Source organism: Salminus brasiliensis, chromosome 14, assembly GCF_030463535.1.
Source record: "Salminus brasiliensis chromosome 14, fSalBra1.hap2, whole genome shotgun sequence".
NCBI classification, from domain to species: domain Eukaryota; kingdom Metazoa; phylum Chordata; class Actinopteri; order Characiformes; family Bryconidae; genus Salminus; species Salminus brasiliensis.
Genome location: NC_132891.1, coordinates 32,189,205 through 32,211,598, shown reverse-complemented (window position 1 = coordinate 32,211,598; position 22,394 = coordinate 32,189,205). Strand labels below are relative to the sequence as shown.

The window sequence follows — 22,394 nt, the reverse complement described above, 5'->3', positions numbered from 1 at the left end:
TCCCACTGAATAAAATGTTTACAATCGACTCCATTACAATCGTGTCAATTTCATTATTTTATTTTTTTTTTAAATCAAGCAAGAGAGGAAAAACAGCACGTGGCCTCCGAAATCTCCCTCTGCATATGTACCCAGCCCAGCCTGGTGACATCAGGTCAGGTGCTGTTGACTTAATAATCATGCGTGATCCTGTTGGGCCTGGCAGAGGAGATTACTGCACTGGAGCAGAGGGCGCAGGGAGGAGGTGGGTTTACTCGGGGAGAAAGGAGCAGATGAGGAAGACGAAGAAGAAGAAATGGAGTCAGAGGTTTGAAAGGCTTAGGCTTAAGACTTAGGCTTAAGGGCCTGATACTAAATAGTGGTGTTGCTGCCCATGTATGATCATATTTTTATTTCTAAACTGACGGCCAGGAAGGTCTCGGTTCACCCGCTGGCACCTGCTGGCAAAGCATTCTCCATAGCATCTCCATAGCGTCAGCAGAGTAGATAACCTTTGGCTTGCATCCACCACATCAGCTTGAGCATTAACCAACAGTACCTGATGTACCCAATTACAACTGCTGCTTACACAGTTCATCTTTCTACTAAATATTAAGCAAATCTAATCAATGTGTATGTTTTTATTTCAAGAGAAATAAATCAATCAATTCTGAGCTGTCAAAGAGTGAGTTTAGCTTACTATGGAGTTATAACCTTTGCTTACACTCTCTTAAATATTTTGATATTTAAATATTAACATGATCTTTGTGGTCATTTTAGTTCAGTTGGCTAAATTCTTCTTGGCCTAGCAGAGGAGTTACTTAACTAGCCAACCAAACAAATTGATAAGACCAGTCCTCATATCTCCACACGTCTCTTAGTTGGGGTACAATAATTATACAATAATATATTGTATAATAATTATTAACAAATTAGCATAAAAAAAATATATATAACTGGTAAAATAAAAATAATAATAAAAAAAAAAAAACAATAAACTCTGTTATTCATCAGTTTCAGAGTCAGTTTAACCTAATTAGCCCAGTATCCTGTTATATAGGCAAGTAATCCAGCGCTTGGTTGTTTTTAACCCACAATTTAATTCATTTATTTTAGATTTATAAATTATATATTATTTTGTACATCAAGTCATGTTACTGCTGTGATCACACTGGACATTGACATTCTCTCAACAGCAGCTGTTACCGAGGTCGTCCTGGTCCTGCTGGGTTTCGTATCGATTAGTGTTTTAAAACCAATCTGCATGCTGCTGTAGCATTTGCCACCTCACACGCCTCTGATCAATGTTTACTCACACCCTCGCACTCCGATTCGGCTATGGTTGAATCAGCATCGCTGCTGAGAGATGCTATGAAAAGAACCAAGGACTAGAGATTGTCATGGGCTTCATTTAGACCGTTTACTCAAAATCTGATTATTCTTCCTCTACAGCACAAAGCGGACGCTGTAGTCTGATCTGTAATCAGTAAAGAGGGTGTGGTATGGAAAACCACATTCTGATTACATTGCTTGATATTGTAATCATGACTAGGTTTTCGGGACAATAAATTGGACCAGATATAACTGCGATAAAATCGTCATTTTAAGAGCATTTAATGTCACTGATATAATGTTAATATAATAGCATTATTATGCAGTGATAATGCATATAATGCAGTGATAATGCATAACATTAAAAGTGCCCTTTTAATTGGAGTATAAAAATGTCTTCTCAGCTAAAATATATGCAAGTAAACACAATGGTCAATATTGAGGTCACCCAAAATTATCAAGGCCCTGTCTACATATTGTACGATAAGCTGATTATCATAATTAGGGTGAAAATATTCAACAATTTTGAGAGTTATATAATAATAAAATAAATCAATGAATTAATAGAAACCAAGTTCAATTTGAGAGATCCTGCTGATGTGGGTTCATGTCAATTTCCTCCCTTTCAGTTATGCACATCAGAGTGAGTGAATTTTCTCACGGAGGTTTTGGGCACCTAAGCACATTATTTAAAACCATTTACCGTGGCAATAAGTGTTTTTTTTTGCTTGTTCACATTCAAACAGATGCGGGTAAACATGAATACAGTAACAAGAAGGTCACAAGAACAAAGCTTGGTTCAAAACCCAGTAAAAAAACTAAATGAGGAATAAACAAATGTATTACAATAATACAAGCCAATATAAAACAGATTAACCTCATTGACCTCTACATAAAGCAGCACAGCCATTTCAGTAAACGCCTAAATGCTTATAAACCCTCAGCCCTGAACACATAAAAGCAGGAGACCTAATCTGTTTGGAGCATTTCGCTGCAGCTGTCCACACGCAGGCTTAGAGGCCTTTAAAAATAGAGAGGAACTGTGTCTGTTTACTTCTTCTAGCTTCTTCTAGCTTATACTCCAATGATTACCATCACATACATTTCTTCACATACATTGCTTACTTACATGGTTATTGGCACTTTAAGGACTGATTTGGCAAATCATGACTACTAAGGCTAATGAAACTTCTAGCACACACACACCCCCAAGAAGCACACATACACACCCCCAAAGTGGTGGGCAGCCAAGTCCAGCACCCGGCAAGCAGAGAGGGTACAGGGCCTTGCTCAAGGCCCGGGTATCGAACCCACAACCATGTCATCAATAGCCTGGAGCTCTAACCTCTGAGCCTCCACTGCCCCACTAATCTGCAGAGTGCATCCTATAATGCTGAGGGGAACAGCTAAAGCATGGACAGATGGGCAGATGTCTAGACATGGAGGAGAGGAGCACAGGGGGTAAAGGGCCTTGCTCAAGGGCCTAACAGTGGCAGCTTGCAGAGCCCGGGAATTGAACCCACAACCTTGTTATCGATAGCCCGGTGCTCTAACTGCTGAGCCACCACTGCCCCCAACGTAACGTGGCTAATCAGTAGCTGATTAGCTAATAATGCTTATACTCCAATGATTACAATCACATAAATTTCTTAAATAGGCTTACTTACATGGTTATTGGCACTGTATGGACTGATTTGGCAAACCATGACTACTAAGGCTAATGAAGCTAGCAAGTAACGAAGCCATCTAGTATCTAAGGCACATACTCCACTAAACAGCATAATCACTTGCCTCACAGCATGTTGAGCTGTTCAGTAAATAGATCAGTAAACTGTTCTATGAGCACTACCGCTAGGCCGTGTTCACATTAGCAGGCTAAAGTGACTCAAATCGGATTTTTCTCCTTGATGTGATGCAGATCAGACTTTTTTTGTTTCCAGGGCTGGGTAGACATGTCTATCAGTCATCTGATCTATTCAAATTAGACTTGACTCACTTTGTATATGTGGCCCTAGATCGGAAACATATCCGATTCGTGGACATGTGGCATGGACGTGAACGGTCAGATCAGACTTCGTGCTTTTTTTGGCCAGTCAGCACGGACAGCACGGACAGCACGGCAAAACAGCAATGAGGAGAGCAACAGCCGTGACAAATCTGACTGATTGTGACGGACATGCAGGTTACTTGAATTTATGAGCGTGAACCTCCATGATAGCCAAATCCGATCTGAGCAAAAATCAGAACTGATTAATGAGGCTTGTAATGTAAACATAGCCCTGATCAATCAAACTGAATCTGAAGTACCTGAATCTGCTAATGAGCCTCATCACTTTCCTCACAACTTGTGTACGGTGTGTTTTTCCAGGCCTGGCTCTGGTAGCCAGATCGGATGATTCCATTATAGCTAGGCTGTATCGATCTGGATAATCTCAGGGAAGCGATTGTGATTGGACAATTTCATGCTGTTGGTTTGAAGATCTTTACCTTTTTGATTCCAACCACAACTAAATACAGCAAGTCTCAACAGGCATTTGTACAGATCCCAGTCATAATCAGACCTTCTCTAAACACCTACAAGGACTTTTGTTTGAACCAGGACTTCCAAACATCCATGCTACTCCAGTAATCAGACATCGGATGTTTGTGAGGAAATCCAAGGACTCCCTCAGAGAAAACAGACTCGATACTACTATTCGGATTCTACAACTACTTGGTTTGGCAAGACCAGCCAAAAGTAGCTGCTGCCTGCTCCAGATTGCCTTTTCCTAAAGGCTCTTTTGGGACACTGCTGTTCCAGATATATGCAAAGACCCAACTCCGTCTGACCCATTTACTCCCTGCTAAAAGCTCTGGGATCAGTTTCCAAGCCTTTACATGCAAACAATAGAGTTTTTTTTTTGCCCTACAGGAAATACAGTTAAAAAGAGTCTAGAATCCAAATTCTTGGTTTTACTAACTGCAGTTTTCAGCTTACCAGATGAGCAGTGTGTTGCCGTGGCCTGTGGGGAATTTATTCCTAGGAATAAAAAAGATGCAAACCTCATTAATACATCAATATAATAAAACCCTGAATATATTTGCCTCCTATTGTGATCTTACTGAATCAGGCTAAACTACAGGTCGATTTCCTCCCCAGGGGAAACAATGGAGAAAGGGTTTGTGTGTGTATGTACACTTTCCAGTCTACACCCTACAGCTCTTCCTGATGCGGTAACTGAGCTCAGTGACATTTATCGGAGCAGGAAAGCCAACTCTGCATTCTGACTTCTGGATATTTCTCTGTTCCTTCCGCCCAATCTGAATGTTAGGCTGTATGAAATCCAACACGTTCATTGATCAGATACCGACAGATTTGCAGTTTCTTGTTTCTCTTCAGTTAGCCAGAAAGCTAGATCAGACGGCCGGGCCGCGATTCACAAAAGCTTTCTAAGGAAAATCCTTTGAAGGAACTTGGAAGATAAACTCCATAAGGTTCCTAAGAATGGGCCTCATTCACAAACTGTACTGATTTTGACATTTACCAATGTTTTCCTATTCGGGATTTGTTCAGTTTATGAGGGAGATGGGCTCAACCATTATAAGAGCAGGGCTGTGAAAAATCTAAAAACTCTTGTTAGGACTTTTTTTAGGGTTTTTAACATTAAAAAATAATAATTTAAGAAAAATTACATTTATAAACCACTGCTTTAATGTGATTCCTGTGGGGGGAAACTATTCTTAAGAATTTCTGAAGACAATCTTCGTTGTTTCCTTAGGTAGCTGTTTGTAATGTAGCCTTCTATGCTGTATTTAAGGCTGTTCATTAACGAACAGTACTTCAAGAACAAGCTCCCCTTTTAATTTAGTTAATTTAGACATTAAACCCTTAGATCCTCTATATAAGCCCACATTTCATCACGCGCTACATTACAGCCAGAATTAACAGCATTTTTATAGGCCCCAAAACAGAACCCTGTAGGACGCCAGAAAGAAATGCTAAACTAACTCATTTTCCAAATGTAACATTAGCCAATTAGCCAATTAGCCAAAACCTTCGTTAGACTCTCTCCCGATCATACATAATGATCACTCAGCCTCCTTTTGAACGGCAACCGATGCAACGTCCCCAGGCTGCCAACATGCTCGGAGGTAAAAGTGCCGGGTACCCGGCTCTAAAGCATCGGCTAGCAGTTGTCGGTGTTGACTGTGGTGATGCGGGGAGGGAGAGAGCAAGGCCAGCTGTTGTCCCTCTGGCTTCGGCTGCTGATGGCAGGCAGCACGACCATGGATTCGAACCAGGCTCCTGGATTTAAACAAGTGTGCTCTTAAACAATAAAAACTAAAAACGTCAATAAATTCGACTGGATTTGTCCAAATTTAGTAGAGTAAATTTACCTAATAGATCGAGACAAGACTGAGGTCATTCGTTTGCAGTCTAGGGACTGGTCTCCAGACCAAGATTGGATCCCAGTACTCCCATCAAATCCTGCTTCTCCAACTGAGCCTAACAATTTACATTTTGGATGGATTTCTAAGACCTATTAAAGACTCTTGGACTTCATCACATAACCAGATCAACACTGACTATATGAGGTCATTACATAAACCATAAAGTACCATAAAGTTAGTAGCAAAAAATGAGGTCTTAATTCACACACTCTCCAAGCCAATGTAGTAATAAAGATTGCTTGCAGGGACGCCATATTTCCATATTTGCGATTCCGTGAAGAACGAATGTGGACTGAGGAGGCACTGAATAAGCACTAAGAAATTAGAACTCAAGTCCCCTCACAGCTAAAAATATCCACTCCAGAGAAAACTGGAGCTCTGTGAAGTGTATAATAACGATAGTGGTGCAAGAGGCTGGTTCTGTACCTCAAACAAGGTACAATCACACCACTGTGGATACACAAAGGAAAACCTCACAGCAGCGATAACCACTATTTACACAAACCCAGCCATGATCGCTAAAGCACTTGTAGGACATAAGGAGCGTTTCCTTTGTGACCTACAATTCTTAATGCATAGTTTTATAAGAAAAATACATATTCATACCTTTTCAAAATAAAAAAAAAAAAAAGCACAAATCCTCAACCTATTACAGTCTCCCATTCAACCACATCCCAAAGGCGTTCAACTGGATTCAGAACCGGTGACTGGGAAGGCCACTGAAGACCACTGAACTGACTGTTCGGTCATGTTCACGAGATGACCTTGGTTTTGTTACATGGCGCATCATCATGCAGGAAGCGGCCATTAGAAGATGGGTAAATTGAGGTCATGAACACTTAAATAGTCTGTGGCAGATTATTAACAGACCCAAAGGGTGCCAAGAAAACATTCCCCACACCATTACACCACCACCTCCACCTCCACGTCCACCAGCCTGGACTGTTGACACAACATCCAACAGCCTCAGCAGAATTCAGAAGAATTTACCAGACCCTGCCATGTTATTCTGGACTAGTTCTGGGGAATCTGTGCCCACTGCAGCCTCAGCCTTCTGTTCTTGGCTGAAAAAAGGCGATCCCCATGTGGTGTTCTGCTGTTGTAGCCCAGCCATCTCAGAGGTGGACGCGTTATACACTCCGTGAGGTCAAATACTAATCTTGGACAAGAAGGCCTGGCTCACAATTGATGAACTTTACACCACTCACAAGTCAGGTGTTCATAGACTTTTGGCCTTAGAGTGCATTTCATTTGAATGAAGTATTATCTAATCTATAAAGGTCCCAATCTATTAATGTTGGGCCTAAGTGTGTGTGTGTGTGTGTGTGTGTGTGTGTTCATGCAAACAAACTAAAAATCTTCTGTCACCTTCTACAATAAACAGAACTTGTATAACCACAATGATGGTGTATCTAGTTATGCAAAGCAGCTAAATGAATTTCCTGCCACTGAATGAACAGAAAGACACAAGATCTTCATGCCATGATGGATCAATATGAATAATCACATACTCAAATCAAACAGTCAGATAACCCCCCCCCCACACACACACACACACACACAGTATTCCAGTGCAGAGAGCACATCTCTAGCTCTATTCCTGGTGCAGACTATCTGGGTTAAGGAGGATTTAGCAGAACATCCTCCATGCTGGCACTCTCATTGTCCTCAAACAGCTCTCACTGTAACACTGTCACACACTGCCATATTATTCAGCTTTTCCCAAATGAAGATAGACAAATGCGCTCACGCTCACACACACACACACACACACACACACACACACACACGACAAAACAATCACTCCTAACTCCTGTTCCAACAGTGGCCTCTCCGCTCATTTCAGTCTCTCATGTAACTATTGGTCTCGGCCTGATGCTAGTCTCTATGCTGGCTCTGATGCAGCCAGTTTCCATGGCAGTGAGCGTGTGCGCACAGCAGAATGGAACTGAGGCTCTGTGATGGAGGAATGCCAGAGCTGTAGCCAGCCTGGGGTCAGAGGGCAAACAGGGGAGATGAATGGTTATGTAAAGCAGGAGCCTTGCTTTTGTTACACAACAGAACGAATGACCAATCACATAGACGGAAAGACCGAAAGACAGGAGGACAGACAGACAGACGGAGAGAGAGAGGGAGAGAGAGAGCGCGCAAGTGAGCATGGAGCTTTAATAGACAGCAAGAAACATAGCTAGATAGACAGATACAGAGAAAGACTGACTAAACAGATTTATAGACATACAGCTAACCAGCCATAGATAGACAGACAGACAGACAAACTAGACAGACAAACTAGACAGACAGACAAACTAGACAAACTAGACAAACAGACTAGACAAACTAGGCAGACAGACAGAGACAGACAGACTAGACAAATTAGGCAGACAGACAGAGACGGACAGACAGACGGACAGACTAGACAAACTAGACAGACAGACAAACTAGACAGACAGACAAGACAAACTAGACAGACAGACAAGACAAACTAGACAGACAGAGACAGACAGACTAGACAAACTAGGCAGACAGACAGAGACAGACAGACTAGACAAACTAGGCAGACAGACAGAGACAGACAAACTAGGCGGACAGACTAGGCGGACAGACTAGGCGGACAGACTAGGCGGACAGACTAGACAGACCAGACAAACTAGACAAACTAGACAAACAGACTAGACAAACTAGGCAGACAGACAGAGACAGACAGACTAGACAAACTAGGCAGACAAACTAGGCAGACAGACAGAGACGGACAGACAGAGATGGACAGACTAGACAAACTAGACAGACAGACAAACTAGACAGACAGACAAACTAGACAAACTAGGCGGACAGACAGAGACGGACAGACTAGACAGACAGACTAGACAGACAGACTAGACAGACAGACTAGACAGACCAGACAAACTAGACAGACTAGACAAACTAGACAGACAGACAGACAGACAGACAGACAGACAGACTAGACCGATAGATAGACAGACAGATGGCAACTAGATGGACAACCATCTAGACAGACTAATGACTAGATAGGTTTGTTGGATTACAGATGGATCGTTTAGTAAATAAATGCATCAACAGAGCTAGAGCCAAAGCTGTTTTGAACAGAACATTGTCCTGAGGTCAAAGGTCAGAGAGGTCCAAAGTGTCTCATCGAGTCTCTCTGCTGTTGTACTGCCCCTAAACTCTCCCACATGACCACCCCTCCCCCAGCGCTAATCCCACAAAGCTTTATACGCTCTGTGCCTCTAAATATCCCCTTTGCAGAGATCACAATATACAATATACAAAGAAATATGATCAGAAACTACACCATCTTCTCAGTCCTCAAATCACAGGCATAAATTCAACAACTCCATAAAGCCTCCATTCCTTCTTCATCCTGAAAATCATTTCGTATAACAATAAGGCCAACATGAGACAGCAATAACTTCGCAAGCCCTGAGAGTGACCAACAGGATATTGGTCACGGCTGCTCACTGAAACATGTCAAAATGAGAGATGGATAACCTGCTAGATAGATAAAGTAGATAGATAACGTATCCAGGCTACCACATAGATCAATATATAGAGCAAGTGATTGACAGATGAATAAATAAAATAACTGATGTTAAATGTACAGATACTTGGCCTAATGAACAGAGAGGCAGGGACTGAAATGAGCATCTTGGAGAAATGGTTACTACAAACTCTTCAATATACTTTAAAATGAAATTTGCTACAGAACGTACAGATACAGCTTTCAACCCAGCTACAACCCAGACCTCGTAAGTCCATCTCATTTCAACTGTACTGATGAAATAGTTAGATAAATAGACGACCAGATATCTAACTAGACAGATAAGACAGATAACTAGACCGATGGATAGACGGGTAACAAGACAGGTAACTCGACAGATGGATAGACCAGTAACTAGACAGATGGATAGACGGGTAACAAGACAGGTAACTAGACAGATGGATAGACCAGTAACAAGACAGATGGATAGACGCGTAACAAGACAGATAACTAGACAGATGGATAGACGCGTAACAAGACATGTAACTAGACATGTAACTAGACAGATGGATAGACAGGTTACAAGTCAGGTAACAAGACCAGTAACAAGACCGGTGGACATACAGCTAACTAGACAGATGGATATACAGCCAACTAGACAGGTAACTAGACAGGTGGATAGACAGGTATATATCCATCTGTCTTGTTACCTGTCTAGTTAGCTAATTAGACATGTAACAAGACAGTTGGACAGACATCTACCTAGACAGATTGCTAGATAGCCAGCTACCTAACTAGCTAGGCTGTCATAAAAATAGTTAACTATATAGCCATGTTGATAACTAGCTAAATAGCTAGACTGATAATGAGGCAGGTAGGCAGATTATCTGTATCTGCAAACATTACAGTTAAGGGACCCTTAAACAGCATTCTCTAATGTACAGAAAGGCACTCAAAGGTGTCCTTGACAGTTGTACGTGTTCTCAACGTATTTCAAAACAGTCTTAGAAGAACTTTGTGAGTTCTATTAACATCATTACAACTAAAATGCGTCACCGACACCAGTTTACCGATATAGCCAAAGTTCCCACCATAACAAAACTAGTACGGCACTCTTACCTTGTGCGTCACTCATGGTTCTGGACCGCCACTGGGGTCCAAGTTCCAGAACACACTTCTCAAACCTCGGTTACATCCCAAATGAAACGTGCCAGCACCCCTAACGCCACAGACACACGCTGAGGGTCAAACCCAGCGGCCAGCAGAGGAAGCATCCGTCACAGGCCAGGGATTACACCCGCTAATTCGAGGCCAAATAAAGCGGCAAAGTAATGAGAGCGGAGGACAGAGGAGCCACTGCTGGCCAGTCCCTGACAGGACAGAAAGCCTGCTGAGCGAGAAAATGCAAGAGGTGGCCTCTCAACCCCCAGCCCGAGAGAGAGAGAGAGAGAGAGAGAGAGAGAGAGAGAGAGAGAGAGCGGGGTGTCAATAAACACCCGCTTCTGTACGTGTTCTATTAGCATCAGGGTTTGTATGTGCTTCATGAATGTGTGTGTGTGTGTGTGTGTGTGTGTGTGTGTGTGTATGCTTAAGCATAGGAGACAGAGGGAGATTATTCTAGTGTTAGCGATTAATGTGCACTCCTCCACATGGCACCAATCTGTGTGTGTGTGTACTTTTGTGTGTGTTTGTGTGTGTCTCAAAGTCCGCAAAAGGGGAAGGGCTCCAATCCCAGAGTTGAGCGGCTTAGCGGCCGCTAATACTAAGCTGGGAGAGAGCGACAAAGAGCGAGAGACATTGCTCAATCATTAAAACACAAAAAACACACACACACACACACACACACTCTCGTGTGTTAACTAGCCGTGCAAGGTGTGACCCCATTGGCGCCGCTCATTAACTGACCTCTACTCAGTTCTTCTCAATTAGATCCCTCAAGAACAGCAACATTCTCCAAAAGGGTACACAGGTCTATGCTACATGGCCGAAAGTATGTGGACCCTCACCACCACTCCTATATGAGCTTGTTTGGCATCCCATTCCAAAACCACAGCGTTTACATGGAGTTGGCCAACCTTCTCGACTACAATAGCCTCTATTTTTAGGAAAAGATTCATTCCAAAGGTGTTCAGTGGGGCAGCTCCAGTTCTTCACACCAAACCATGCCTCTATGGAGGTTGCTTTGAGCACCGGGGTGCAGTCATGCTGGAAGAGGGAAACAGTAATACTGAAGTTTACTGAAGTTATGGGGCTCAAGGCTTGAAATCCAGGCCCAGACCATTATTCCTCCTCGACCAAACTTTACTGCTGGCGGTCTGGTAGGTAACATTCTGAAGGCCTTGAACAAACCCAGCACCGTCTATGAGACTGCCAAGTAGTGAAGCATGATTCAGTGCTCCAGAAAGTATTTCCACTTCTCCAGCATGCTTTACACCACTCCAGTCAACACACTTCTCCATCAGATCCTTCAGAAACAAGGCCTTGCCAGAACCATGGGCCTTAATATGGAGTTGGCCCCCTTCCCCGTCACAGCTACAATAGCTTCTATTCTTCTGGAAAAAGCATTTTCACAAGATTATGGAGTCTGTCTGAAGGAATTTGTGCCCCTTCAGTCAACAGAGAATTTGTGAGGTCAGGCACTGGCGTTGATGTTGGACGTGAAGGCCTGGCTCACAATCTACGTTCCAATTCATTACAAGGTGTTCAGTAGGGTTCAGGTCAGGTTACTGCAGTTCCTCCACACCAAACCACACTTTTCTAGAGCTTCACCTAGGAGAAGCAGATTCGGACAAAGCCAGCATGGTCTGTACAGACTGCAGAGGGAGCTGGAGGTGAGTAGTACAGCCCATATTGGAGGCTACCCTACGTATGAGGTTCGGGAATTTCCGTTCCACCTTAAACGGACATGTACTGGAGCCAGAATGCAGACGCTGCACCATCACTGAAGGTTACACACTCCTATTTAAAGTAGACTGAGAAAGTAGACCTGTTCCCATCACTGCTGTAGACTGGTTTGCACATTGATTTTCCTTGTATCTCTGTGTGTGTGTGTGTGTGTGTGTGTGTGTGTGTGTGTGTGTGTGTGTGTAGGTATCTGAAGTCAGATGTCACAGTTGGAACGCTCCACTGATCCAGTTTGTCTGTACCCATGGAGACAGCCTGGTCACCTGACCTCACCCATCATCCCATTACAGTTGGCGTTCTCCTCTGGGTCACGTGACCAGAAGGAGGAGAACGCTGCTGCATTCCTGTCCGACCCGTCAGTCACTAATGGCTCCAACTGTAGGGCAAAGTGGCCACTCCCTGTAACCACACAACGAGCCGGTGAGCCAATCTGCCTAAGCTGAGGGCAGCTGGAGAACAGTGCAGGGCAAGCCAACCATGGAAACTGGAAGAACCTAGAACAGTAAAACACCTCTCACACGGTTCCAGTGCCCGCCCCCCACACACACACACACACGTATGTGTGCTAAGTTCATACACATGCACATCCTCCTCGACACCGGAGCAAGACCAACCCTCAGGAACACAATCAGAACACATACAGCGCCCTGTAGCAGCACACTGGCAAGAACACCAACCGTCAAACCCATTCATACGGAACTGACTGGGCTACTACTTCAAAGAGGCACAATAAAGAGCATGTGAGAAGGGGGCAGCCAATCAGGTGGGAGGTCATTTACATAAGCAGGTTTAAAATCAAAGTCACAACAACAGGCAGTTCGCAAAGCATAAAGCCAGGTTAGAAACATGTTAAATGGATTGTGAGACATTACTACACATAATAACATTGGAATATCTAGAACTCTCAGAATATCTAGAACACAAAGATGCAGCCTATTACAAGGGTTACATACAGAACCAGGATACTTATAACTCATAGTAAACACACAGGCCCGTCAGTGTTCTAGAACTCTGCCACGTCTAGTCAGTGTTCTAGAACTCTGCCACGCCTAGTCTAGTCAGTGTTCTAGAACTCCCACGCACAGGCCCGTCAGTGTTCTAGAACTCTGCCACGTCTAGTCAGTGTTCTAGAACTCCCACGCACAGGCCCGTCAGTGTTCTAGAACTCTGCCACGCATAGTCTAGTCAGTGTTCTAGAACTCCCACGCACAGGCCCGTCAGTGTTCTAGAACTCTGCCTAGTCTAGTCAGTGTTCTAGAACTCCCACGCATAGTCTAGTCAGTGTTCTAGAACTCCCACGCACAGGCCCGTCAGTGTTCTAGAACTCCCACGCACAGGCCCGTCAGTGTTCTAGAACTCTCCAGCGTAGTCTAGTCAGTGTTCTAGAACTCCCACGCACAGGCCCGTCAGTGTTCTAGAACTCTCCAGCATAGTCTAGTCAGTGTTCTAGAACTCCCACGCACAGGCCCGTCAGTGTTCTAGAACTCCCACGCATAGTCTAGTCAGTGTTCTAGAACTCCCACGCATAGTCTAGTCAGTGTTCTAGAACTCCCACGCACAGGCCCGTCAGTGTTCTAGAACTCCCACGCACAGGCCCGTCAGTGTTCTAGAACTCCCACGCATAGTCTAGTAAGTGTTCTAGAACTCCCACGCATAGTCTAGTAAGTGTTCTAGAACTCTGCCGCATAGATAAGTCAGTGTTCTAGAACTCTGCCGCATAGATAAGTCAGTGTTCTAGAACTCTGCCGCATAGTCTAGTCAGTGTTCTAGAACTCTGCCGCACAGTCTAGTCAGTGTTCTAGAACTCTGCCGCACAGGCCCGTCAGTGTTCTAGAACTCTGCCGCACAGGCCCGTCAGTGTTCTAGAACTCTGCCGCACAGGCCCGTCAGTGTTCTAGAACTCTGCCGCATAGTCTAGTCAGTGTTCTAGAACTCTGCCGCATAGTCTAGTCAGTGTTCTAGAACTCTGCCGCATAGTCTAGTCAGTGTTCTAGAACTCACACACTCTCCAGCATAGTCTAGTCAGTGTTCTAGAACTCTGCTGCATAGTCTAGTCAGTGTTCTAGAACTCTGCCGCATAGTCTAGTCAGTGTTCTAGAACTCACACACTCTCCAGCATAGTCTAGTCAGTGTTCTAGAACTCTGCCGCATAGTCTAGTCAGTGTTCTAGAACTCACACACTCTCCAGCATAGTCTAGTCAGTGTTCTAGAACTCTGCCGCATAGTCTAGTCAGTGTTCTAGAACTCTGCCGCATAGTCTAGTCAGTGTTCTAGAACTCACACATTCTCCAGCATAGTCTAGTCAGTGTTCTAGAACTCTGCCGCATAGTCTAGTCAGTGTTCTAGAACTCACACACTCTCCAGCATAGTCTAGTCAGTGTTCTAGAACTCTGCCGCATAGTCTAGTCAGTGTTCTAGAACTCTGCCGCATAGTCTAGTCAGTGTTCTAGAACTCTCACACATAGGCAAGGCAGTATTCTAGAACTCTCACACATAGTCAAGTCAATGTTCTAGAACTCTCCAGCATAGGCAAGTCAATGTTCTAGAACTCTCCAGCATAGGCAAGTCAATGTTCTAGAACTCTCACACATATGCTAGAGAGTTCTAGAACACTGACTAGACTAGGTTAGTCAGTGTTCTAGAACTCTCCAGCATAGGCTAGACAGTGTTCTAGAACTCTCGTAGCCACTATTCTAGACCGATCACAAAGACTTCAGGCACTATTCTAGAACTTGGACACTATTTTAAAACTCTCACAATGACAATTCTAGAACTCTCAGAGTCATGATTATTCAGAATTCTAGAACTCACATTTAGGCAATTCACTATTCTAAAACTATTCTGACACACAAACACCTCTCTGAACCCTGGATAAAAGCGATGAGGTGATCTTTCAGTTCTAGCTTCAGCTCAACACACCAAAGAAAGGTGGAGTTTCAGACTGCTGCATAGCACAGCACAGCCTCTCTTTTACTTCTCCTCCTTCTCTGTTCACACTCTTTTCTACACCACCCCACATCCTCCGTCCTCCATCTCTCACTCCTAACTGTCTCCTCTCCCCTCTCCAAACCTCCAGCCCTTCGTGACCCCTTGTCGCCCCACCACCCTCACCTCCCACCCTCACCTCCTCTCCTGCGTTTCTTGCGGCGGCTCCTCTGTTCCTCCTCTTCCTCTGTGATGGTGGAGAGCGAGGGCAGAGCCGGCCTGCCGCCACAACCACCACCTCCCCTCCTCCTCAGCCTGGGGGGTGCCGGCATCCCCCCGCCCTCACCTCCTTTCAGCCCCCCTTCTTTCCTTTCTCGTCTTCCCCTGCTACTGTCCTGTGTGCCTACTCACGCTAACGCTAACCGCTAGCACTCAGCCTGCCTGCAGACTGCTCATCTGATCAGTGTGCGCGCAGAGGAAACGGCTCGGAGACAGAAAGCAGGATAGACGGGCTGACATCAGAAGACTGGGGTGGAGAAGAGGAGCTGAGGGGTAAACAGCTCAGTGGAGACTCCTCACGCTGCCAAGCTTTAAGAGAAGCTCACTTTAATCCACACCAACAGTCTGCTCTGCTCTCCCCTCACCCCGTCCTCACTCTGTCTTTAAGCCTGAGATGCTGCTGCCGCCGCCGCCGCCGCCACTGCTGCTGCTGCTGCTGCTGCTGCTCTACTTGCTGATGCTGCCTCTCTCGCTCTCTCACTCTCTCTCTCTCTCTCTCTCTCCATCTCAAGGTCCACCCTAGCCTACACTCCCAGGCTCACACACACACTTGTCACCACAAAGATACACACACACACACACACACACACACACACACACACACACACACACACACACACACACACACACACACACACACACACACACCGCTCTCTTTCCTACTGAAATATTCAGTATGGAGGGAAGCAGGGCAAGGTGAGCCAGTCGGTTACTGTTCGCAGCGTGGGGCGAGTGGAGCGCGAGAGGAAGAGAAAGTGTAAATGAATTTGTGAATGAAGGAGTTTAGGAAACATGTACGGATAAGTGCACAGACTGATGGACACACTGACCGACATATGGACATGGACTTACTTTTGGTAAGGTGGACGTAGGTGTATGAACTAAAGGACAGGCTTAGAAGTGTCCGTGTGTATATTATGGATGGACCAATACATCGTTGAACTGGGGGGGGGGGGGGTATTCGGAAGGTTGAAGTCGGTGGTCTCAATTCAGGGGCTGCATCCTTTGGAGGCCGCATTTGAATACTGATTGCGTCACAGCATACCCCAAGCAAACGTATCCCAAGATTCATTGCACTCCACCAAGGTTGCTACAGACTACAGGAGCAACGGTTTAGTGGTGCATAGTGGTGGTCGCAATGCGACACCGTCCCATTTTGGTACGGCCTTCACGGCCTATGAAATCACAGTAGTCACAGCAGTGCTGCTGGAGTTCTTAAACACTGTGTCTGTTCCTTTTATTCCCCACTGTGGGACTAATAAAGGATTATCTTATTTTATCTTATTAGACACTCCTACTGAGTTCATCCACCTTGTAGATGTAAAGTCAGAGACAGAAGCTCTCTGATCTGCTGCTGCACAGCTTGTGTCGGTCATCCTCTAGTCCTTCTTCATCAGTGCTCACAGAACACTGCTGCCCACTGGATGCTGCTGGCTGGATATTTCTGGTTGTTGGACAGTTCTCAGTCCAGCAGAGACATTGAGGGGTTTAAAAACTCCAGCAGCATCACTGCTGTGTCTGATCCACTACTCGTACCTGCAGCGCAACACACACTACAAACACGCCACCACACTCAATGTACAATCAGTGCAGCCAATATAGCAGAACTCACATGCATCTATGCTATGGTGCATTACTGTAACTTGATGCCCTCTCTGACCATACACCCCCACCCCCCCCCCCACCTCAGTCTCTCTCTGTGTAATGTAAATATGCAATGTAAGCAGCAGCATCCACGGTCATACACACACACACTGGCTGACTGGCACACTCACACACACACACGTCCCTCCAACAGCAGATATGAGCCTGTCAATACTCCAGAGAGGATTAACCCATTCAGAGTGTGTGTGTGTATTTACAATGCACACAGCCCCATTATGCTACCGGAACTTTCCATTTAGAAAGGCTGCAGCCTTTTCTGGACATCTCTCCCTCTCTGTTGCTGGTTGTTTGTTTTGCTCCGTCCCAAATCACACACACTACTGCACTTCACTGAACCTGACCCTGACTCAAGCAGAATACACACATTCACACACAGCTACTAATCACTCTGATCCTTCCAGTTCACCCATCATACCCATACTAAGCTCCACCAGCTCAGGAACTGTCCTGTACTCTGCATTATAACTGGAACTCCCCCTCTGGACAGAAGCTGTGTAGCTAGCTGCTATACTCATTACTGCACTGCACGCCTTATTTACATATGTGACGCTGTTTACAACGCCAACCGGGTCTAACTTAGCATACACTCCCTGTTTTAGTCTTCATTTATATACATACATATACATACTGCTCTACATATTCATTCCATTTAACCATTAGTACAGTAACTTAGTCTGGACCTTAATCACCCGGCCTTCATGCACCCTTTTGCACATGCACATATTTGCATATTTTAGTATGTATTGTATTGTGTATTGTCTCATGTTTTGTCTACTGTCCTTGCACTATTGCATCATGTCCTACCTGTTCTGCAGCCTACCAATGTTTCTATGTACTGTATGACCCTGTCCCCTGTCCCCATGTCACTTCCTGGCAGAGCCAGCACTCCATATAGCACACTTAGCATTACAGTACTGATCTTCTTTCATTAATAACATTTCACTAACATGTTATGAGACTCCTACAGCAGGGAGAGCAGAAATTAGCATAATCATAGCAGTGTGTGTTGACACAGAAAGCCCAGGCCTACTACTTTTGGTTTGCCACCACTGTTTATGATCTGTTTGACTCCAATATCAGCCTTTTTTTTAACTATTTAGAATTATTACAGTACTAGCCTTTCAACGATTCGGGTTTGCCTTGGTGATATCTAGGTAAACACAGCCGAGCGAGCTCTCCCATTGGTTAGGCCTAACGTTTCAGATTAAAGCAACACTATGCAGCATTTTGACCTTAAAATAACAGCTCCAATTTTATGTATTAAGATTATGAACATTACGATGCTCCACTGACCTCTAACAGGGGAGAACAGCAGTGCTGTCGCTGCTTCTCTAGGCTCGACACACTGCTAACCGCAGCATGTAACTTGCAGTATGTGGCTTGCGAGAACTGTGTAACACTGCGTAACCAAAGTCTGGTAATGTTACCAGACCATGTTATTTTTTTCCTCCCACTTTCAGGTTCTGTCTGCCAGCTTTCAGCACCTCCTTGTGTCCTTTATGGGTGGCTTAAAGTGTGAATTACACTATCTGTCTGTAGAGGGAGTCCAAGTGCAAGAAATGGCAACAATTCATAGCGTTGCTTTAATGACCAACAAATTCAGAAAGTGACAGAAAAATCAGCTCCAAAATGACGTCAAGTAGAAGGGGCCAGTTTTGTCGGCCTACATTCGTCACTGACTGTGAATATGTATGTAACATATAATGAATGAATGTAATATATAACTAGAATCCTATAGAAGGGCAAACGGATATTAGCATTATCGTATTGGTGGGGTTTGACTTTTGTGGCCTGAACTGATGGCCTATGTCGAATATAGGCCACACACACACACACACACACACACACACACACACACACACACACTTCCAACCGAATACGGCTGCAGCACACCTATAGAAAGTATTGCTACCGCTCATAAAACCATAAACACATTAAATAAGTACAAGGCCTCCAGTTAGCCGGTCACTTCACTGGGAACCATATCCATTACATTGTACACAGACCTTTCAGAGCACCAAACCGGGAAAGGGTCTTCTCAATCTTCTCAATACGCTGCTGTAAATTTTGCTTAGGCTGAAAAACCCTGGAGAACTTTAAACACACCCAGGAACGTGGACTCTCTCACACACACACACACACACACACACACACACACACACACACACACACACACACACACACACACACACACACATGCCATGTCCATTCAACACAATAAGAAAGACTGAGACTTGAGCAATCTGATCTTTGCCCCTTCCAGCTTAGAGAGTGAATGTAACTGTACACTTTCAGCCGTACATTCACTTCACACAAACACACACACACACACACACACACACACACACACACACACACCGCTGCGACTATCCTAACCAACCCAGCTTTGGTTCACCTGCTTCCCTGCACTTCACTGCAGAACTACAAGCACCACAATCCCAATAACGCATATTTACTTTCATATGACCGATATCAGGAGCTGGAACATCTCTCAGTGCACTGCGTACTTGTGTCTGAGGCTATTTTGGGGTCTATCCGGTGAGTAAACTCACTTGAGAACCTTAGACGACAGTTAGACTATCAGGTCCTCAGGGTTTTTTGGGGATATAAAGTGACACAGCTTTTGGCCCACAAAACATTCAAGCTCAGGTGTTTTCTAGACATTGCTATCAGGCTCGTAATGAACTTTACGGTAATGTTCATTTATTATTATTTATTATTATTATATTAATCTCACAACTGAAGAAGGGCTTTCCACATATTTTACAAAGTAACGAAAGGGCAGGTGGGCTCAGAGTGGTCCAGTGGACCGAGTTGATGCCACTATGAATCCTGCAGCCGGAGTCAGAGAGAGCACAATTGGCCTTGCTCTTTTAGGGGTGGGCTGATGGCACTTACTCCCCACATCACTCCAAGTGTGATGTTGATCAGCAGTTGAATGGGGCGTCTGTTAGCTGTTGGGATCCGATGCTTTCTTCCAAGTGTGCCGGCCACCTAGCGATGCTGCATTAGCAGCAGCTTGAAAAGTGCCGGATAAGACATGCTGGTGTTGGGAGCACTGCTAGCGATATGGGGGCTTTCACACGAATGGGTAACTGCCCTTCCAAATTAGGCAAATATATATATATATATATATATATATATATATATATATATATATATATATAAAAATTTAATTTGTAATTATTTTTATTATTATTTATTTATTTAAGAAAAAAAATATAAATTGAAAAATAATTATAACAACAAATAAAAATGACCAAAATAATAAATAAATACTTAAAAACTTAAAAAGTAATGGAAATAAATGAAAATGTAACGTTATCAACAGTGTAATATTATATGAATATGTAAATAAACGCTCCAGTTCTTACATTTGGAAAACATTTGATGTCACGCGTTAAATATTACGTGTCCGTACAATTATGCATCCATACTATCAGCATTTGACATTTGTAATTTAGTGAACGTTACTTCAAACGTTTCCATCACGTTACAGTGTTTTTCTAACTGGGAACGTTGACGCAAGAAACGTTCTCATAACGTTGTGACGCAAACCACGTTCACGTTCAGAACGTTCCCGCGACCTGCATTCAGGAACCCTTTCAAAACGTTGCCGAACGTTCGTATGACGTTCTCTGCTATCTAGGAAACTGGAGGAGCTCGAGCACTCAGGGGTGGAGGGGGTGTTAAGGTGCATTGGGTGCACGCAGACAGCCTAAAAAAACTAAAACCCACAACCAGGCATCCCGTACGAACATCTGAGCAACCTGTCAAGCTCCTCTCGCGGCATTTCCAGCTCGGTCTGGAGCCGGAGGGAGAGGAACTCGAGCGGAACCCACGCAGCTAACTAACGAGTAACAGGTGTTTTCACGACGCTCGCGACGCTCGAGACGTTTACAACTAGCTGTGCTTTCGGACAGGGAAACAAATGGACGCAGTGCGGTCGAAGAGAAAGAGAGTACGGAGAGCTTTCTCCACAAACAGCACAGAAAAACAACACTGTCCGGTCCCCGGTTAATCCCGTGCTCGTGACCGGCTCGCGCTGATCACCGCGGGGCTCGCTCTCTTTATATTCCCTGAGGAAATGTCACCTGACACTTCCCCCAAACCGGCGCCTTCACTCCCGGGGTCTCGCCAGGTGCTGTAAGAGCGTTATCGACCACCCTGCCTAATCTGCCTAAAACTTTAGCCAACACTCACCTTGGCTGTAACTTGGCTGATGTCCGGCGCACTCCTCCGGCTCCGCCATTTCTGACCACGTCACGTGGGGCGTCTACAGGCGCGCGCCCTGGCGTACAGGTGGAGAAGGGGCATGACTCACCGCTTCCTCCCAGGTGTTGCTCATTTCCTCAGATGAAGCGACAGCAGTTGAAGGTGGTGTTTCTGGAGATGATGCTACATCACTACTGTTGACGCGAGCTGTAGTGTGGTGTAACGTGTTGACCTACACGTGACATTAACCACATACCACTGTTGACCTAGTGTGACATGGTGTGGTGGTCAGGTCTATTTATTTGCATAATTTGCATATTATATGTCGAACCATCGACCACGATATAGACATCTATTTAATACTGTAGTATGATGTGACACTGACTTTACTATGGTCATAGGATGCAGAATACCAACATAATATTTATTAGAGTAGCATTTTGGACCATATTGACATTATATTGACATAGGATTTAGTATGAGAACATGTACAGTGTAGTATAGTACAGTATACTGTAGTATAGTATAGAATTGCATAGTATGGTATAATATTAATGTAGTGTGTATGGTTGTGGATGCTGATAGGCATAACATTCTATCATGTTAAGCAATAAATCAAAGTATTACACACAATTTAATAAAAAAAGATACAGTATAGTATAGTAGAATATGGTATGTTGTTGTATGGTAAAGTGTAATGTAGAATGGTATAGTATAATGTAGTATGGTATAATAAAATATAGTATATAGTTGTATAGTATAATATAATGTAGTATAGTATAGTACAATCTAGTATATATTTGTATATTATAGTACAGAATAGTATATAGTTGTATAGTATAGTACATAGTTGTATAGCCAAGTATAATGTAGTATAGTATTGTACAGTATAATGTAGTATAGTATAGTACAATCTAGTATATATTTGTATAGTATAGTACAGTATAATGTATAGTATGTAGTTGTACAGTATAGTACAGTATAGTATAATGTAGTATAGTACAGTATAGTACATAGTTGTATAGTCAAGTATAATGTAGTATACAATAGTACAGGATAGTATATAGTTGTACAGTATAGTACATAGTTGTATAGCCAAGTAAAATGTAGTATAGTATTGTACAGTATAATGTAGTACAGTATAGTATATAGTTGTATAGTATAGTAT

At 44.0% G+C, this 22,394-nt stretch overlaps 1 protein-coding gene across 11 annotated transcripts in view; it reads right to left on the bottom strand.

Moving 5' to 3' along the window:
* The window catches only part of map7b (microtubule-associated protein 7b), a 47,787-nt gene extending 26,508 nt beyond the window's left edge, over positions 1-21,279 (bottom strand). For 5 of the 11 annotated variants that reach the window (XM_072696496.1, XM_072696494.1, XM_072696497.1 and 2 more), the window contains exon 1: positions 15,267-15,816. In XM_072696496.1, coding sequence (XP_072552597.1) covers positions 15,267-15,399 — 133 coding nt within the window. In that variant the 5' untranslated portion in view covers positions 15,400-15,816. Of the gene's footprint in view, positions 1-10,357; positions 10,736-15,266; positions 15,818-21,214 lie in introns of those variants that run through there. The other 6 variants (XM_072696495.1, XM_072696499.1, XM_072696498.1 and 3 more) reach the window with 5 other exon arrangements.
* Between the last annotated feature and the right edge of the window lie 1,115 nt (positions 21,280-22,394).